General features: G+C 32.5%; 1 protein-coding gene across 1 annotated transcript; it reads right to left on the reverse strand.

Moving 5' to 3' along the window:
• Positions 1-17,474: 17,474 nt before the first annotated feature.
• On the reverse strand, positions 17,475-21,869 carry LOC124924290 (probable polygalacturonase At3g15720). The gene is made up of 12 exons (XM_047464348.1): positions 21,599-21,869; positions 21,188-21,280; positions 20,973-21,088; positions 19,903-20,028; positions 19,500-19,634; positions 19,186-19,386; positions 18,993-19,019; positions 18,353-18,560; positions 18,200-18,281; positions 17,994-18,102; positions 17,798-17,914; positions 17,475-17,714 (listed from the first exon to the last, which is right to left on the reverse strand). Exons 1-12 carry the CDS (start codon positions 21,867-21,869, stop codon positions 17,475-17,477), a joined length of 1,725 nt encoding a protein of 574 aa, XP_047320304.1.
• Between the last annotated feature and the right edge of the window lie 300 nt (positions 21,870-22,169).

The raw sequence follows: 22,169 nt of genomic DNA on the forward strand, positions 1-22,169 counted from the left end.
TTGTATATTCCTTAATGTTGATTTATAAAAGTCTTTTGGGCTGAAGCTGTAACTTTAACCTATTTCCTCATCAATCGTTCTCCGTCAAATACAATTAATAAACAGACTCTGCAAGAAGTATGATATAGTATTCCTTCTATTTATTTTGATTTGAGAATTTATAGTTGTTCAGCGTATACTCATGTTAATCAAGAAAAATTGGAGACTCAATCTATGAAGTGTATTTTCATCGGTTATAAATCCGTTGTAAAGGTGTACAACCTATGGTGTCCAGAAACTAGAAAGGTAATAATTATTCGAGTTGTTAATTTCAATGAAACACCTATGTTACTTGCTACACCGATGTTCTATATATTTTCACGATAAAATTCAGTAAGAATTTAGCAAGAAGGTGATGTTTGAGATCAGATCAAAATCTGAACTTGCAACAATATTGTCAACTACACTAGACTTGTTAGATACTTCATCACTTACACCACAATGTCATATTGTTGTAGATAAACCCAAATATGAAATTAGACCTCCTTGAAGACTCGACGAGGAAAGTTATAGTTAAATTCCGGAGATTGATTTTACTGACGTGTTTAATTTGATTGTGAAACATATTTTGATTCTAGTATTATTTGGCATCGTGTTGATGCATATTTTGGAGATTGAGCAGCTAGATGTGAAGGCCATGTTTCTACATGATGTTTTCGATGAAGACATTAATATGTATCAACCTAAATGATTTGCGTTCTTAAGAGAACTATATTTGTTATTTGAAGAAATGCTTTTATGGTTTAATGGAATCCCCAATGTAGTGATATAAAAGTTTTGACTCTTTTATCACCACTCATGACTTCAAGAGAGTATATTTTGATAGTTGCGTCTAGTTTAAAATCCTTAATATATTCAAAAAAATTTATTCTAGTCCTCTATGTTGTCCATTAACAACTCATTTTAAACTCTCTTCAGCTATGTCACCTCAGTTTAATGAAGATATCTAGTATTTGTTACGAGCTCCATATTTCATTGCAATTGATTCACTTATGTATGCAATGATTTGTACTCGATAAATTTCACATATTTAATAAATACAGTTAGCACATGAAGATATTTGATAAATTCATGTAAAGATTGTTGGATAGTAGTTTGGTGGATCTTACATTATTTTAAAAGTTCAACGGACGTTCACTTACAGTTTGGTAGGACTAGAGATGGAGTTGTCAGTTAGGTCAAGTTTGATTATCCTGGTGCTCTTGATAGAAGAAGATTGCTCACATGTTTTGTTCTCACTTAAAATGACTTAAGTTAAAGTAATATTGTAGATTGTTTAGATGCATGTTTGTTTGTTTCCTTTGGTTTGATTGTTCATTGAATTAAGGTTTTGCTTGTTTTGCCTAATTCCAAACTCTTGTAGGTTTTTTTCTGTTTAGGTTTTCTTAATGAAAAGACAATAAGTCGTTCCAAAAAAATCTCATAGTTGTAGGTTTGTGCTAGCTTTCAATATTATAAAAAAAAACATTATTAATTGGATTTGAATTTTGCGACTTACATTTATATTGTTTTAAGCATGCTAATTGTATATTATTTTGTAACATTGTCTAAAGGAAAGAAAAATGAAGATTTGTGAAATTTTTGTTGGAGTTTAAAACATATTTTCAATAAATGAATATGGTTAGAAATGGAGTTCAGACTAATTTAAATTTTCTCCAAGTTAATTATCAAAATTCAATAACTATGAAGTTTTTAAGAATGGTTGCAAATAAAGTTTGTTTACCTAGTCTTTGATCTAAGATTGATTTAAAATGTGTTTTTGGTTATGTTTTCCTTAAAAACTCTAGTTGTTCAATTATATTGTAGAGTTACTTTTGTTATTTTGATTTTAACCTAAAAAATAATTATTTCATTTGAGACGCATTTAAAATTGTTCGATATCCATTCGTAACAAAAAGAAAGACAGGAAAGTTTCACGGTTAATTTTATAATGAAAAATAACACCAAACTGTTACTATTGTTAATGACTTTTAATGACTTGAAAACAATATTTAACAACCATTTTTCCAATAGTTAAAGATTACTTTTTACTAGTTTGGGCATCGTTGTCTTTTGTTTGGTTTTTTATTGCCTGAAATGAATTATTTTCATAATACATTTTATACTAACTAGCAAGAATATCGTTATAGTTATATAGGAAGATAAAAATTACATATATAATTAAAAAAAACAATTTCTATAAAATTATCTCATAACAAAAAGTTGAAACAACTAAAAGCAAACTAAAACATTTCATGTATTTTAAGTTTATTTTTGGCCTATTTTTTTTTTTAAAAAAAAAACAGAAAGTTAGTATAATCTCTCATAGTGATGATATTTCGTTCAACTTAAAACATTTTAGTTGAAATCGAATCGGTAACATTTAGTCTCTTAGACACAATTTTTAGCATTCGATCTAGAATGGGTAAAATTTGACATACTTAATTGTATTTATTGTTAGAACAATAACACATTTTTAAACATAAAAAATTCTTTATCTTGAGAAAACATATTCAACTTTTGTAATTAATATTATATTATTAAGACCTTTGATAACTAATTAATACCAAATTTTACAAAATATATACATTTTGATTCAAATGTTTGAGGATGTTTTTTTGTTCAAGACAATTTTGGCTAGTCCAATGGTTGGACATTAATGTATGTACTGAATTTTTATTCTTATTTCAAACAAAAGTTATTATAGACAGAGAGCTCACTAATTTTGATATTATTAATTAATTGGAAGATTTATATTTATGAATTAATCTTTCATTATTTTACCACTCTATTATAAATTATGTTTATATTGTTACCTCCACTCTTGAAAATTAAAGTCGAAAAACATTACTTATAATACAATTCAAACTATTTTTTTCAAAAAATAAATAAAAATTATTCAATTCATTCTCAATTTATTAAATTAAATATTAACATGACATAGTACAAGATTTTATAATTTTAAAATATATTCATCCACCTTTCTTTAATAATGTTAATTATAACTTGTCAACCTTTTGTCGAAAATCTCTTTCTTTGGATGGAGTGTCATGCACAGAGGGATTTTAACGGATGATAGATGCATGAAAAAAGGGTGTATTATGGCGAGCCGTTGTCGAATATGTCATAAAGAAGTGGAGTCAGCGCCTCACTTACTCTTACATTGTGATGGAGTGCTGGCGATTTGGAGTCTTTTATGGAATATGACTGGTATTCAGTGGGTTATGCCAAAATCTAATATTAGTTGTTGTGAAGTTTGGATAGAGACAGTGAGTTCGGTTGGGCTGACTCGTTGGACCACTATCCCACTTATCTTTTGGTGGACCATTTGGCTTGAAAGGAACCGGAGAACGTTTAGTAACCGTAGAAAACCAATGCGTATAATTCTAATTCTATTATTATGACAATTGGGGAGGTTTCTTTGGGAAAACAAGTTGATGCGGTCGGGGAACTCATTTATCTTATTGAAGATCTCTGTGCTCGTTAAAGTTTGTTATTTTATCATACCCTTTGGTCATTTGTGAACATATTTATGTCACGTTGCTTGTTTGTTTTTATTTCTGTTTTTATCTTTCTTTCTTTTCTTGTTATGCTTTTGTCGTTGTGCTTAAACGACTCCCATTTATTTAATTTGAATGGATCTTTTTCAAATAACTCGTCAACCTTTTATGACACATTTTGTTTTTAGTCTATATCTAAATATTAATATAACTTCTTGGGTTGCAATACTATACTATAGGAGGAAAACTCAATTTCAATATTTTAAGATAAATAAATGTATTCAAATATTATTAAAATTTTAAATTTATTTTAGTATTGTGTTAGACTTTAAACTATGACCGAGCCTTTCGAGTTCTTTAGTTCAAGAAACAAGTTCTTGATTGTTGGGACCGATGATAGAATTCAATACTCAAACGCAGCGGACATAGAATTATGAGAGAATTCGAGGTTAAGAAAGAAGAAACCAGGGTGAGAAGAGAATACCACTAGTATACACCTAGCCGTCCAAGAAAAGAGGATGAGGGCCGAGAGATAACTTAGAGCACCAAGTTTCAAAAGATTCAATTCATCGCCCCAAAAAGTGGGGTGGGCATCACCATTTAAAGAGGCTGGTTTACCCAAAAGTATTCGGTTACAACTACTTCTAACATAACAGAATTCGGTTTCAAGAGAAATAAGAGAGAAAGTAATTAAACAAAACAGAATTATTCCATAAAAAACATAAACTGGCCCATATGCACACTTGGGCCGAGAGACGGGTGCATAAAATATTTTAGGATTGAGGTTTTGATGAGCAGACCGTAACATAATCTCCCCCTTCGAGGTTCGTCGCCCTCGACGAAAAGAACGTGGACTGGTCAGCCTCTAATACGCATATTCAACTTCGAAACTATTGCTTCGGTCGGGCTTCATAATATTCAGAAAGCTTCGCCGCATAGGACCGGTCTTCTTAAAAATATTTCGGTAGAATCGCTTCAGTAGTGGAACTGGCCGGGTCCTTGCAGTCTTTTGCACTGCCGGGTCGCTTGCCACTCCGCCTCTGTCTAGAATTTCTGTGCACCCAAGGTCGAGTTTTTCATTGTTTAGAGCTGACCTTTGTTGCTGCAATGTCTCCAGCGCCTGGTGCAAAAATAATTTCTTCCAACTTCGATTAAACTCCATACTTGGCTCAAAAATCCAGGTCAAGTCTTTTTCTCAAACCAGCATAACAACAGCATCAAAGGAGCCATAGCTTCTAATTAGATAGTTAGGAATATCTTCCAAGGTCATTGCCGCGAGTGAAATTTGGGTTTACTCTTTACTTGCATTTTGGCAACAACAATATATTCATCTAAGGTCTTTTCCAGCTGGTTTTCATGCATCAAACTGGCCTGCGACTGAGGAATCCCCTTTAAGACCGTGGTTCTGTCTTGCTTCTCAAAGGATAGGGTCAGCTTTTCAAAGTCCCAAGAAGACGGGCCTAGAGTAATCAGCCATTCAATTCCCAACACAATATCATATCCGTCCATGGAAATTACCTTCATTTCTGTTTGGTATTCATTGCCTTCCATCGACCACTTCAAGTCCTTACAAACACTAGAACATAACACATTAGACCCATCAACCACTCTAACCGATTGCACCTGGGTTGCTATGCTTTTGTGGTCTATTTTATCGAAAATCCTGCTATTGATAAAATTGTGGGTGCTACCTGTATCGATTAAGATCACCACCGGCAGGTTCCCAATTTTGCCAAGAATCTGGAACGTTTGAAAAGCTTTAGACCCGGTCAAGGCATGTAAGGATATGGCCGGTTCATCCCTTGGGTCGAGCAATGAAGATAGATCATCCAAAACAGGTTCTTGGTCGGGTTCTTGATCTTCTTGATGGGATGAGACCATAAATAACTTTGATTTACACCTATGGTTTGATTGCCATTTTTCATTGCAAGAGTAGCATAGGCCCTTCTTTCGCTTTTCATCCATTGAGGCTGGGTCTAATTTGCTTAACATGGCCCTGGTTTGCATTTGAAGAGGAACCATATGACGAATTCTTGAAGTCGGTATTGGTGCTCGGCCCAGCTGTGTTGGTATTGGATGGCGTGGGCAGCAACGGTGCTTCAGCGCTGTACAAGTTACCACTGCTCATTAAGGACCAATATGTTGCTTCTTGGACTTTAGCCATGGCCATGGCTTCGTTTACAGAATCCGGGAATCGCAACCTGATGCAGTTCGCAATTTCCTCCCTTAGATCGGACAAGTAGCAATCTATGACGTACTCCCTTGGCATGCTGTAGAGTTTTTGAGAGATCGACATATATCGCAGATTATATTCTTGAACCGACCCAACCTGTTTCAGATTCATCAACTGTCTCATTGGTGTTTCATGTATAGAGGGCCCGAATTGAGTCATAAGGTCTCTCTTGAACACGTCCCAAGATAATGTCTCGATATGATTTCGGTTTTGAAGATATGACCCGTACCACATTCTTGCTTCGCTAGAAAAATGAATGGTGGCGATTTCTAATTTGGTGGCATCCTTAGTTTTGTCCACCCTGAAAAATTGATTGGCAGATATTAGCCAGCCCTCGACATCCGACCCATCAAACTGAGGAAAATCGACTTTGGTTAGCCGAGTAGGAGGAGCATAATGTTGGTCGCGGTTCTGGCCAGGGTGCGGGGGCCTAAATGGTGAAGGACCGTGGCAAGAATTATCTTCATAGGGTCTGTGGCGGAGTTCTTACACATTTCCAGATGCCCCGCTCTCAAAGGCTGCCATACGTTCTTCACCCGCATCAAATCTTCGGTCTATGGCAGCTTGCATCGCAGCTGTTTGTTGGGACAAGTTTTCAATAAGAGCCTTGAGCGCATCCATTTCTGATTGCTGGCGAGTTTCTACCATGTTGAGAATTGGTCAGCTCTGATACCAAATGTTAGACTTTAAACTATGACCGAGCCTTTCGAGTTCTTTAGTTCAAGAAACAAGTTCTTGATTGTTGGGATCGATGATAGAATTCAATACTCAAACGCAGCGGACATAGAATGATGAGAGAATTCGAGGTTAAGAGAGAAAAAACCAGGGTGAGAAGAAAATACCACTAGTATACACCTAGCGGTCCAAGAAAAAGAGATGAGGGCCGAGAGATAACTTAGAGCACCAAGTTCCAAAAGATTCAATTCATCGCCCCAAAAAGTGGGGTGGGCATCACCATTTAAAGAGGTTGGTTTACCCAAAAGTATTCGGTTACAACTACTTCTAACATAACAGAATTCTGTTTCAAGAGAAATAAGAGAGAAAGTAAACAAAACAGAATTATTCCATAAAAAACATAAACTGGCCCATATCCACACTTGGGCCGAGAGACGGGTGCACAAAATATTTTAGGACCGAGGTTTTTGATGAGCAGACCGTAACATATTGTCACCTTAATACCAATATTTGTAGCTTGTTTTAGAACTTAAGTAGGGACCAAATGTAAAGTCACAATAGACAATAAGTCCTCAAGATTATATGAAAAAAGAAAATTATTACAAAACTAAATTCAAATAGAAAATTGTATGCAAATGAAAACAAATCACATATTACATGCATGGTTAATTCGTCATTCTTTATTTATTTTATTTTTTTTTATTTTTATTTTTTAAAATGATGGGTTTTGCTTCTCTTTTGGATTATGACTAATCTCAGCGGGTTAAACACATAGCCCAAAAACACACATAATCATTTAACCAAGCGCAAAACTTGCGGCATGATGAGTTCTAACCTAGAACATCAATGAGGCTCTCTGAGAACTTGTCATCTTATGTGATTTATCATGGCTTCCTTCAAATGTCACTCATGTCCTCCATTGACATAGAACATGAATTATCAATCAACTTAAATCCACACCATTAATTCATAAAGTTGTGTGTAGAAATATGAGAACAATTGCAAGGATCCCTAATCTATATTTTAGTCCTTTATATTTTTCAAGATTGACCAAATTCATGTCACTTAGAGACGTTATTACATAATATATAGGAACACAAGAACAACAATATAAATAATGATGAAACATATTCATCAATAAATATGTTACAGTATCCCGTATGTTGTCTAGTAATTGCATTAGAGATGAATTAATCTTATTCCACACGTGCATGTAAAAATTTATCCATTTGTAAAAAAAATGTTCAAATGATACACAAAACTAGCCTAAGAGATAGTATATAGGTTGACCAACAGTTAATTGATTAATAACAGTTATAAAAAGATGTCTACTATTCCGTTTTTAAGGATATATCAATATACTATTTTCCTTTGTTTACTAAATGGAACTCCTTATCATATTCTCCCATCACATCAAATATCTCTATAAATAATTTTGCTACAATATTCTTAAATTTGTTTTTTAATGAACTATGATACACTCAAAACATGCCTTTACAATTTAAAAAATTAAGGATATTTTGATTTTTTTTTTTACTTTATCTTTAACTAATAGTCTTTAAGGTAATTTTTAAATTGCATATTTATCATAATTCTATTATTGGCTCATTCTTCATCGAATCTGAAATATTATTAAAAATGAAATCCATAACCTGTAAGTATTATTATTATTATCATTTTCTCAAATTTTAATTTTTCAAAATAAAAGTTTCAATTTATTAAAAAAATACAAGAATTTATTTCTTATTTTGAATAAAATTTTTAGACAAATGTCATAGAAAAAAAAACATAAATTACTTGTTTTGGAATTGATTAGCTATTAAGATTAAATTTTATTTAGAAAATCTTCTTTGAAACTTTATCACATAACCATCTCTTAAAATGATAACCACAATAAATATCTTTGTGCGAAACCGGTAGGATTATTATTGTGCTTTACCATCGTTTGCACGCTGTAAATCTGCGACTTAGAAAATCACAAGTCTTAACTTAATTTGATTTTAAATTTATGTTGCATTTATAAGAGCTAGAGCAAATTTGCAACTTAGGAAAGAAGAAAATGTTAACCATTATTGTTGTAAAAAAACCATAAAGATTTGCCAATGACATGATTAATCTCCTACATCGACTATTAAGATTAACTTCTATTTAATACTTTTTTTTGCAACTTTATCACATAATCATTTCTAAAAAAGAAACGGGCTATTAATATCCTAATGCAAAATTGGTAGGATAATTTTCATGCTTTACATTTGCATGCTGTAAATCTGCAACTTAGGAATTCACATCACTATAAAGTTTTATCTTAATTTAATTTTTTTTTTTTTTTTTTTGAAAAAACGACTTAGCTTCATTTCATTAAAAAATTCCAAAAAAGGAAAAAAATTACAAGTTTAAGAGATAAATCTAGACAGACCTAGAATGATTTTGAAGTCGTATCATTCCCAATAAAAACAAAATCGTTAATGAACTATCTGATTACAATGTTTTTGTTTCTAATGATTTCAGTAAACGGTAAATTCCAATTCTTACTGATATTCTAATTTTGCTCCGAACTTGAAACTTTTCTCCACGTTCCCTCCAGTGCGCCACAATCCGAGACTATGTCTCTTCACAATTCTTCAACACTTCTTTATTAGGTTATGTATTTATCTCTCTAGAATTGTTGAGTTATGGAGCCTACAATTATAATAAACTCTACATTGTTTATTAAAGTTGATTGGGTTTTCTTTTTGGTTTTGGGCTTGGTCCTGACCAAAGTTATTTAGGTTTATTACCTGAATGTTTACCCTATACATATGTGATTATTAAGGGTTTACATTGTTGAGACAGAATTCTAGAGAGATAAAGTGTGAGGCAAAAAACTCTGTATTCCTTCTTCTTCTACATAGTGAAATTTGGTGGTGGCTGAAGTAGGTGTAGCTCAATTTGAGTGAACCATTATAAATTTGTGTGTTCTTGTGATCTTCTTTCTTGCGTTTCTACAGATTGTTTCAAGCAGGTCGGATTTGAGAGATACAAATCCTAAAAACTTGTATCAGAGCTTCTAGGCTATATCTGAGCATTGAAAACAATGACAAGCGAGAACAGTTTAGGACACGACATTGGAAGATTCGATGGGACAGATTATGTCTTCTGGATAATGCAGATTGAAGATTATCTCTATGGAAAGAAGCTTCATGTTCTTTTGAGTGAGAAACCATAAAATTTGAATGAAGCTGAATAGAAACTCCTTGTTATACAGGTTTTGGAAGTTGTCCGATTGACGCTAGCCAAGACGGTTGCTCATAATGTAGCAATGGAGAAGACCACCATGGGTCTGATGAAAGCTCTTTCTGATATGTATGAAAAACTATCTGCTAACAACAAGGTACACTTAATGAAAATACTCTTTTACTTAAGAATGGTTGATGGTACTTCTGTCACTACTCATTTGAATGAATTCAATACAATTGTGAATCAATTGCTATCTGTTGAGATTGATTTTGGGGATGAAGTTAGTGCCCTAATTTTGTTAGCATCTCTACCAAATAGTTGAGAACTTATGAGGGTAGCAATTAGTAATTCAGTTAGAAATGCTAAACTAAAATTTGTTGAAGTTAGAGATCGTATTCTTACTGAAGAGGTTCGTAAAATTGATTCTGGTGAAACATTCAAAGGTTCTGCTCTGAATGTAGAAAACAGGGGTAGAGATAATGTTAGAAAAATCAACGAGGTAAGAGAAGATCTATATCAAGGAGCAGGAGGAGTCATTCCAAGTCTGAGCGGACATTTGAGTGCAGGAATTGTGGTAAACAGGGTCATTTAAATAGGAGTTGCAAAGCACAAAAGAGAAAATGAAGATGATAAAAATGATGCAGCCAACGTTGTTACAAAATCTGTCACTGATGCGTTACTTCTGTCTGTTGATAGCCCGATAGATTCATGGATTTTGGACTCAGGAGCGTCTTTCCTCACCACTGCTCACAAAGAATTAATGGAGAATTATGTGGTTAAAAACTGTGGGAAAGTATATCTTGCAGATGGTGAGCCACTGGATATTGTTGGCATGGGGGACATCAAATTGAAGATGGCAAATGGTTCTTTTTAAAAGATTAATAAGGTGAGACACATTCCAAGTTTAATGCTCAATCTGATCTCTGTTACACAACATGATGTAGAAGGTCACAATTTCAGTTGTGGAAATGGTGAATGGAAGGTGACTAAATGAGCAATTGTTGTTGCTCGAGGTCACAAAACTGGAACGTTATACATGACTTCAACTTGTAGAGAATTAGTTGCTATTGTAGTTGATGACTCAAAGAACAATGAGTTATGGAATTGCATGTTGGGCCATATGAGCGAAAAAGGGATGAAAATTCTTTTGAAGAATGGACAAATTCTATAACTGAAGTCTGTTGAACATCAGTTATGTGAAAACTGCATTCTTGGAAAACAGAAACAGGTGAGTTTCTTAAAGATTGGGAAGGAGCTCAAGAAAGAAAGGCTAGAGTTGGTACACACTGATGTGTGGGGACCTTCACCTATTTTTACTATTGGCGGATCACAATACTACGTGACGTTTATAGATGATTCAATAAAAAAGTTATGGGTATATTTTATGAAGCACAAGTCTGAAGTATTTGCTATTTTCAAGAAATGGAAGGTTTTGGTTGAAAATGAAACAAATCAGAAAGTTAAGTGTTTGAGATCCGACAACGGAGGTGAATATATCAATTCAGATTTCAAAGAGTATTATGCTGTGAATGGGATCAGTATGGTGAAGATTGTTCCCCGAACGCCTCAAGAGAATGGAGTAGCTGAACGGATGAATCAAACATTGAAAAAACATGCATGAGATTACATGCAAGACTGCCTAAAACTTTTTAGGGAGAAGCTATCAATACTGCTGCCTATTTGATAAATAGGGAACCCTCTGTTTCTCTTGAATTCAGAATTCCTGAAGAAGCCTGGAGCAATAAAAAGGTAAACCTTTCTTATTTGAAAGTATTTTGTTGTTTATCATATGTTCATATTAATGAATGTGATAGGATCAAGCTAGATCCAAAATCTAATAAATATTTTTTCATTGGTTATGGTGATATCGAGTTTGGTTATCGTTTCTGTGATAATCAAAATCTGAAGATCATTCGTAGCAGAAATGTTATCTTCAATGAACAGGTTCTCTATAAAGATTGTGGTGGCAAGACATTATATGGTGATTCCAAGTTGGAAGAGACTGTCTTGTTGAAGATGAAATCGTTGAGAACGTGGCTCCAGAGGCAAATCAGCAAACACCGGTTATACAGTTGAGAAGATCATAAAGAAATCAAAAACTAGTCGAGAGGTGGTCTCCATCTCTGAACTATATCTTGTTGACAGATAGAGGTGAACCTGAATGCTTTGAGGAAGCAATAAAATATGATGAATCAATTAAGTGGGAGTCTGTGATGAAAGATGAGATGGACTCTTTGATGTTGAATCAGACTTGGGAGCTCACTGAGCTACCAAAGGGAAAGAAAACACTTCACAAAAAATGGATCTTCAGGATTAAAGAAGAACATCATAAAACTATGAGGTACAAGGCAAGATTGGTTTTGAAAGGATTTCAACAGAAAGAAGGTATTGACTACAATGAGATCTTATCTCCAGTAGTTAAATTGATGACAATCAGAACTATTTTGAGTTTGGTTGTGAAAGAAGACCTTCATCTTCAACAAATGGATGTCAAAATTGCTTTTCTTCATGGTGATCTAGATGTAGAGATTTATATGCGACAACTAGAAGTATTTTAAATCAAAGGAAAAGATGAGTTTGTGTAAGCTTTAGAAGAGTCTGTATGGTTTGAAACAGGCTCCAAGTCATTGGTACAAGAAGTTCGATAACTTCATGAAAAGTAACAATTTTCTAAGATGGGAAGTGATCATTACTGCTATATCAAGAGATTTGATAAATCATACATTATTTTGCTCCTCTACGTTGATGACATGTTGATTGTTGGAGCAAACTTGTATGAGATTAACAAGCTCAAGAAAGAGTTTTCTGAAAAGTTTGCAATGAAGGATTTGGGTGCTGCTAAACAAATCCTTGGGATGAAGAAGTTCTCAAGCTTTCACAAGAAAAATATATGAAAAAAGTTCTTAGTAGGTTCAACTTGTATGATGCAAAACCAGTTACTACCCCCTTAGCTAGTCACTTCAGGCTATCTAAAGATCAGTCGCCTTCAATAAAGGAGGAGAAAAATTACATGGCAACTATTCTGTATGCCTCTGTCATTGGTTGTATTATCTATGCGATGGTTTGTACAAGACCAGACATAGGACATGCAGTGTGAGTTGTTAGCAGATTCATGAGCAATCCAGGTAGACAACATTGGGAAGTAGTAAAGTGGATACTACGATACTTAAGAGGAAGTAGGGGTCTCGCTTTGTGTTTTCGAAAGTCTAATATGAGTTTGGAAGGATATGTTGATGCTGACAATGGTGGTGATGTTGATAGTAAGAAGAGCACAACATGGTACATTTATACTCTAAGAGGTACTGCAATCAGTTGGGTTTCAAAATTGCAGAAGATTGTTGCTCTTTCTAGTTGTGAGGCGGAGTATATTGCTGTGACAGAGGCTGCTAAGAAGATGATGTGGTTACAACCTTTTTTTGTTAGAATTGGGTTAAGACTACGAGGAAAGTGTGTTGTGATGCGACAGTCAGAGTGTCATTCATTTGGAAAAGAATCTTGTTTATCATGGCAGGACGAAGCATATACAGGTTCGTTATCATTTCATCCGGTCAGCTTTAGAGGATGGAGTATTAGCTCTTGAGAAGATTTCCAGGAGTGAGAATCCAGCTGATATGTTGACGAAAGCTTTGACAAATGAGAAACTGAAGTTGTGTGCAACATCAGTTAGTCTTCTTCGTTAAGACACCGAATGGAAAGTCACTACTGATAGAGAGATGATGAAGCTAGTCTCCAAGTGAGAGATTGTTGAGTTATGGAGCCTACACTTATAATAAACTCTACATTGTTAATTAAAGTTTATTGAGTTTTTCTTTTTGGTTTTGGGCTTGGGCCTGACCAAAGTTATTTAGGTTTATTACCTGAATGTTTACCCTAAAAATATGTGATTATTAAGGTTTACATTGTTGAGACAGAATTCTAGAGAGATAAAGTGTGAGGAAAAAACTCTGTATTCCTTCTTCTTCTTCATAGTGAAATTTGGTGGTGGCTGAAGTGGATGTAGCTCAATTTGAGTGAACCACTATAAAGCTGTGTGTTCTTGTGTTTTTTTTTCTTGCGTTTTTACAGATTGTTTCAAGTAGGTTGGATTTGGGAGATACAAATCCTAAGACTTCTGTGGGTTCTGCAATAGACTCTTGCATTACATTCTACTAAATGTTGTAAACTACTACTCTAAAGTCGCACTTGAATATGTTTGTTGCAAATCTATTTCCTTTGGCTTTGAGTAGTGTTGCTTCTTTGATTTCTTTCCATTCATGTAGGAAACTGATCAGCTCCAGACTTTTAGAAAATCTGTCCCAAATTTCCAATGCTATATTGTAGCTCCCAAACAGGTGATCAATGGTTTCTTCACTTTCGTTGCATAGAAGACTTCTCACGTCCAAGATGCTCATATACTTATTGATACGGTCACGAGTTCTGAGTCTTTCCCAGAAGGCAAGCCATAGAATGAACTGGTGTCGATGAATGATCTTGGTTGACCATACGAGAGGAGCCCATTTTTGTTTGTTTTTTAATCGATCATTTACTAATTTCAGCATTTCACTTCATTTCGGACAACCAATAATCTCATTCACATTAATATTCTTTTTACCTCAATCGACCAATTACTAATCCCATGACCTCATTTCGAGCATATATTGTACCGACCTCCCGATCACCTTCATTTAAACTTATATACTCCACAATATTTAGTATTTTGTATCGACGTCTTTACACTAACTCCGTTCCACTAACCATTACCTTAACTAGGGATGAGCATAATTTGGGTTTACCCAAACCCAAAATATTAATTTGGGTTGGTTAATATGGGTTGGGTTGAGTATGGGTTGAGCTCAGTATGGGTTGGGTTAGGGTTACCCAAATTACACAAATTATATAAATTTAATTTAATTCTCTATTATTAATCCAATATAAACTAATCATATTCCAACTTTAAGTTGAACACATTTTTGATATGTTTAACATGTTTTTCACACGTTTAACACGTTTTAAATATTTTTAATACGTTTTCTTCACTTATAACACATTTTTCCACACGTTTAACACGTTTTTATACGTTTAACACGTTTTCACATGTTTAACACGATTTTCACACGCTTAACACGTTTTTATTTTTTTAAAACATTTACACACTTATAACACGTTTTTCACGCGTTTAACATGTTTTCACGTTGTTGGCCCGTTTAACACGTTTTTGAAATGTTTAACACGTTTTCACACTAATAACACGTTTACATGTTTTTGTCACATTTAACACGTTTTGACATGTTTAATACGTTTAACATTTTTTTGACAAGTTTAACACGTATTTGGCACATTTAACACGTTTTTAATATGTATAATACGATAATAGGTTTTTAATCAGTTTAACACGTTTTTGGCATGTTTAACACGTTTTTTTACATTTTAACACGTTTTCACACGTTTAACATGTTTTCACGTTTTTGGCATATTTAACACGGTTTTGACATATTTGACACATTTTTCACACGTTAGCACGTTTTTCATATTTTTGGCATGTTTAACACGTTTTTGATATATTAAATACGTTTAACACGTTTTTGGCTCATTTAACACATTTTTAGCACATTTAACACGTTTTGGTACGTTTAACACATTTTTACATTTTTGGCACGTTTTCACGTTTTGACACGTTTAACACGTTTTTAACATTTTAACACGTTGAACATGTTTTTGCACATTTCACATGTTTAACATGTTTTTTTGCACTTTAACATGTTTTGATAAGTTTTAACACGTTTTTTTGAATATTTAACACGTTTTTCACGTTTTGGCACGTTTCACACATTTTTCACGTTTTGGCACGTCAAACTGTGAAAAACGTATTAAACGTGTCAAAAATGTGAGAAACATGTTCAACTTGTTAAACATGTCAAAATGTGCCAAAAATGTAAAAAACATGGAAAACAGGTCAAAACGTGCCAGAAACGTGAAAACACATGTGAAAAACGTGTTAAGAATGTGAAAAACCTGTCAAAACGTGTTAAACGTGCCAAAAACGTGAAAAAAATTCAAAATGTGTTAAATGTGTCATGTTCGTGAAAAACGTGTCAAACGTGTTAAACATGTCAAAACATGAAAATAATGTCAACAATGTCAAAATGTGTTAAACGTGCCAAAAATATATTAAATGTGTCAAAATGTGTGAAACATGTGAAAAACGTATTAAACGTGTCGAAAACGTGAAAAACGTGTCAAAATATGTTAAACATGTCAAAACGTGTCAAAAACGTGGAAAACGTGTTAAACGTGTCAAAAACGTGAAAAATGTGTTAAACGTGTAAAAATGTGAAAAACATGTTAAACGTGTCAAAACATGTTAAACGTGCCAAAAACTTGAATTTTTTTTTGTCAAAATGCGTTAAATGTGTCATAATCGTGAAAAACGTGTCAAAATGTGTTAAAATGTTAATTATGCCAAAAACATAAAAACGTGTTCAACTTGTCAAAAATGTGTTAAAAGTGCCAAAAATGTGTTAAACGTGTCAAAAATGTGTGAAAACGTATTAAACTTGTCAAAAACGTGAAAAACGTGTTAAAAATTTCAAAACGTGTCAAAAACGTGAAACATGTGGAAAACGAGTTAAAATGTCAAAAACGTATTAAACGAATAATAATGTGTTAAATGAGTCAAATACATGTTAAATGAAAAAATAAAAATAAAATAATTTGGGTTACCCAACCCATACTCAACCCAACACATACCCAACCCATATTAATAAATAATATGGGTTGGGTAAATTTAATTTGGGTTGAATATGGGTTGGGTTTACCCGTTTGCTCACCCCTAACCTTAACACCGATATTTTTCGTTCCCCAATCAAACAATACTAATCTTGTGATTTATTTCGAGTATTTTATACCGACCCATTTTTACCCTAATTTCGGTCAATTAACAATCTCATTCATATTAATATTTTTGTATCTCAATAGACCAATTACTAATCCCATGATTTCATTTCAAGTATATTATGTACCGACCTTCCGATCCCCATTATCACAACTTATATCCTCCACATATTTAGTATTTTTACTAAATATTTATAATTTTGTGTATGAGTATATGATTTATATGATTAATAATTCGAAATAAACCCCTCAACCCACATTAAACATATATCATCCTCTTCTCCAAAAAAAAAAAATATATCATCCTATAACATTAAATAAAACAAAACATCTAAGAACTTAATAAAATATTAAAATGTCGCAAATTTATCGGCGTATATTTATAAAGATATTTGGTAGAATTTAAAACATATAAGTTTTTTTTTGAACAAATTCATTTCATTAATAGAATAACGCAATACTAGATAGCCAATCCCGATGATGCCTAAAACAAAAACACCAATGTGACAAGCCAAAACCAGAACCCACCCATATAACATGCTCATGACCAACTCTAACGTCTACACAAACAACCATACATATAATTTATATGTTACAAATTCAAAACTTATATACATCTTTTTTAATTTTAATTTTTTAATTATTCGTTCCAATTTTATGAGCGGTCAACCTGAAACCTGAACCAAATATTTATTTACACTCATAAATGTATTCAAATCAACCACAACTCTCCCCTAACCATGTAGAATTAAACATCATTCTATCCCTAGATAATGAAGTGTATAGTATATTTAGTTAATGTGCAAATAATATAGCATAATATGGATAGAGAGACCTATTCATTTTATTCCAATATGAAACATTCATGATTTCACTCATATATATAATTAAATTTATTATCATGATTATAAACTAAAAATGAGAGCAATTAATATGATTACAAAAACATCAAATCTAACTCTTTAAATGTCACCAATACTGCATGATACAACTGGATACACTACGGAAGGGACAGACACGTTCGCGTTCTTGCAAGTCGCATAAACATTGACACCCATAGAGCTTGAAGTTATGTTTACATTGTCAAAAACAATATTATTGCATGGAACTTCATTGCTGCAATCTAGGAGTATTGCTCGATCAATTGTAGACGTTCCTTGCACATTTATATATTTCACATTGCTCACTTCCACCGCGCCCGACTTCAAAAGAAATATATCAATACAAGTAATACTTATATTGTTGTACACAATTAATTAGACATGATGTATAACAATATACTTACTTTTGCGGTACAGTCGTGTTTTCCATTGCAATAGTTTTGATCAATAATAATAGAGTTCTTAACATCATTCAACTGGATGTGCTCAAATGTAATATTTCTTGCATATCCTTTTCCACCCTATAAAATAAGATCAAATCACAGTGTTAAATGGTTTTTAAATTATAAATTTATTTTTCAACATAGTTAATTTATTTACCTGCCATGTCTTTATCCTTGCCCCATTTTGTGTTCCAGTGAAATTGCAATTTAGTATATGAACATCTTCCACAGTATTTTGAGACCCCCCTTCACCGAGGCTACCCACACTTCAATAATATGACAATAAAAAAACATGATTATTATGGTTCTTATCTAGATAATGATCCAGATTCAAAAAGGGTTTTCAAATGGACGATATTTTACCTTATGCCATGCCCAGGTCCGCATTGAACTCCTTCAACAAAAATGTTTGAACTACCGGAACAAATTGCAATACAATCATCCCCTACAATAATATACATACAATAAATTAGATGTTTTTTTAATAACAAATTACTATCAAACAATCGATCACACCTGTGCCAATAGTAGAGTTGGTGATATTAACGTTAGTTGAGGAAGAGATGCTGATTCCATCCGTATTAGGGCTGTCTTTGGGTGCGGTTATTGTAAGGCAAGAAATGGTAACCTGGTTGCATGAATGTAAGTTTATATGTCTCTTTGGAGGGTTGATATGAGTCAAACCACTTAATTCAAGGTTTTTGCAGCTTGAAAACTTTAATCCCTGCATCAATTAATTCCCACATTTGTATAAGAGGAGATGCTTAAAGAAAACAAGAAAACAATTAATTATGAGTACGTTAAATAGTTAATTAAATCCAACATGATTTTTATCAAATTAATAAGAAAACATATTAACATATATAACATCCCATATTATGATAATTTTTCACTTCATTTTAAAATTTTTCCAGTAAAAAAAACTTGATGCCTTAGGGTTTGTAAACCCCTAAGTCCAAGTCTTCTGCAACTGACTTAGGATGGTTATATTTTGTAAGGACTTTTAAACATCAAATTAACTCACTAAGATAGTTAAATGACAATAATACTTCCTAAAAAACCAACTACAATTTCCACTTAGAATGCATGACTCTACGTCATTCTATATTAAAAAGAAAGAAAACAAAATTCTAAACACCCAATTATCAACACTTACCATCGGTCGTGAGCACATATTTCGTTTCTGAAAATGAAGAAACAAGAAAAAAAAATCAACATATCAATTAGTATATCAGTTTGAAAAGTATAAATCATATTTTTTTCTTTTTAAGTGAAGAAAATATACTAATCTCTTTAAGAATCAATTTTATAAGGTAAAAATCAAGCCCTAAAATATAAAGAAAACTTACTTTTTTTTTCCGATTGTGATTGTTAATTATATGGTCATCATCCTCACTACCGGATTTTTTCCACCATAGTGAACCTTGCCCATCAAGTGTCCCGTTTCCATAAACTTGAAGACCATCAACATCTGAGAATCCTATCCATGTGTTGCCCACACAACCTGTCCATTCACCTATGGTTTTGGGTGCCACCAGGGTTCCATCAATCTATAAAGAAATGTTTTATATTTAAATAAATAAATAAAGTTATCCAAAAATAATGAAAACAGTTAAAAGATTGGTCATCCAAGAATCTTGTTTCTATCGTCAAATTAGATCACCTGAACTTGAACAGATGGTCCTTTACAGGGACCATTGAATTGAAGAGGTATCAACAAGTATGTATTTCCTTCAGGAACCACCATCGTAGCATTGCTGCTACTTGCACATGTTTTATCCCATGCTTGTAAGAAAGCCTTCAAATTAGGGTTCATCAAATTCATGTCCATTAATGTAATATTGAACTGAGATTAGTCTAAAGAATTGGATGAAACACAGTGCATAAACAAATTTTAAAAAAAAATGATATTTACAAAGTCAACCACATATAATACATTCAAAGTTGAATTTGTTGCTGTATGTGTGCTTTATTTTAATAAAGTTCATTGAATCTTTCTCTAACCATGAAGACATTCATAGTAATATCAAGTTTATATATATATCATTTAACGAAACAAAAATTACCTGAGAATCATCTACATTTCCATTTCCATTGGCACCAAATTCTGTTACATCAAATGTAACTGCTAAAGTAAGGTCTAAAATTAATAATAGAGAACATGAAAATGTTAAAATTGTATTTAACCACTCCTGTCAATAAAAAAATAATAAATGAGTATCATAAAATAAATAAAATAATTAAAAATAAATTTTATTTTATGAAGAAATGTTTCACCATTTTATCAAAAATCACAAGCCAATTATTCACACAACACACAAAAAAAAAAAGAAATCTAGAATGTAGTCTAATTAAAGAACAACAATCATTTATATAGTTATTTCATGATTATCTTTTAATTTTTTTAAGATAAATGAGAAACATATATGAATTTAATAATCATTTTTACTAAATTTTGGTAATATTAAAAAACTTTAATTAGTGATATACAAAATATATATAATTTATTACTATTTTAGATTTTCAAAATATTACTTTATTAAATTTAGTTATATTAATATAATCTAATGATCAAAAACCATTTATATGGCCATCATTTTTAAAATATTATCTAAATTAAGTTATATGAATAACAACAATTAATTTTTTTATATAAATTTTTATAAGAAAAATTTAAATGTAATATGATATAAATTAATATAGTTTAAGATGAGATCTATTAAAGGATTCAGGTGACTTCTGTGTCCACCCAAAAATAATTAAATAAATATATATTTTAATTTACAATAAAAATGTTTTATGACTCCTTAATCATATCAATTTACTTCACTATTACTTTTCTAATTAAAAAAAAATGGCATCCACTCGTTTTATTTATAATTTTATTTTCTATTTTTAGGCCCAACACAAAAAATTTGAAAGCTCAGAAATATAAAAAATAAATAGAAAATATGTTTAACTGTAACTTTGATTGTTTTTTAATGAGTATAATGAGTCCTACATAGTTAATTACATATAGTAAAATAATTAATAAATATACATTACATTAATCAATTTGACCTTTTATATACCCAAGTAAAGTAACTACATATTGATGCTTTATTTGAGATAAAATTAACTTTTGTGGTTATGATACCGATGATGAGTTTTGTTGTTTAACATCCTCCCGCAAGCCAAACAAGGTGACACAAACTATGAGCTTGTCATGAAAAAATGCAAAGAATTTGGATGAAAGACCTTTAGTAAGGATATCTGCAATATGATCACATGTTTAGATGTATTCAATGATAAGTGTCTTACGAGCAACACGTTAAGGAACAAAATGAAAATCAATCTCAATGTGTTTGGTACGAGCATGAAAGACATGTTTGGCAATGAGAAATGCAACACTAATGTTATTGCACCATAGAATAGGAGGACGATTCAGAGTGACGCGAAACTCATCTAGAAGAAATTAGAGCCAACAAAGTTCAGCAATAGCATGAGCCAGGGCACAATATTCAAACATTATACTAGAACGAGCAACAACCTGTTGCTTTTTGGAATTCCATGAAATGAGATTGTCTCCAAGAAATACACAATAGCCGGTGGTTGATCGATGATCATTAGGACATCCTACCCAATCAACATCAGAATATGTTGTGAGAGAAAGTTGTGAAGATGACCGATTTTGTAATCCATGATACGATGTATGCCAAAGATAACGTAATATTCGTTTGACAACTTCCCAATGAGTAGTGGTGGGAGAGTGCATAAACTAACATCCTTGATTAACTGCAAAGGCGAGCTCATGAAATGAAAGAGTAAGATATTGAAGAGCGCCAACAATACTTCGGTAGATAAGTGGGTCACTCAAGAGTTCTTCATCATGTTTGGAAAGAGAAAACCTAGTGATAACAAGAATGTGAAGTGACTTTGTATCCATCATATTAACTCTCTTGAGGATTGTGGAAATATAGTTAACTTGACTAGGAAACAAACGGGTAAAAGTTCGAGTAGCTTCAACTCCAAGAATATAACGAATGTCACCCATGTCTTTAATAGGAAATATTTTACACAATTTAGATATCGTAGACATAAGATGGGGTGAAGAGTTTCCAGTAATATAATATTATACACATAAACTAGAAAATAAGCCAAAATATTGCTTTTGTGATAGTGAAAGTGCGATGCAATGGATTTGAATTCAATAAAGCCAATGGATAATAAAGCCCTAAATAACATGGAATTTCAAGTATGGGGGCTTTCTTTAGTCCATAAATAACCTATTGTAGACGATATAAATGATGTGAGAAATTAGGATGTATAAATTCAGGTAGTTGAGCCATATAAA

Source organism: Impatiens glandulifera, chromosome 2, assembly GCF_907164915.1.
Source record: "Impatiens glandulifera chromosome 2, dImpGla2.1, whole genome shotgun sequence".
Lineage (NCBI taxonomy): Eukaryota > Viridiplantae > Streptophyta > Magnoliopsida > Ericales > Balsaminaceae > Impatiens > Impatiens glandulifera.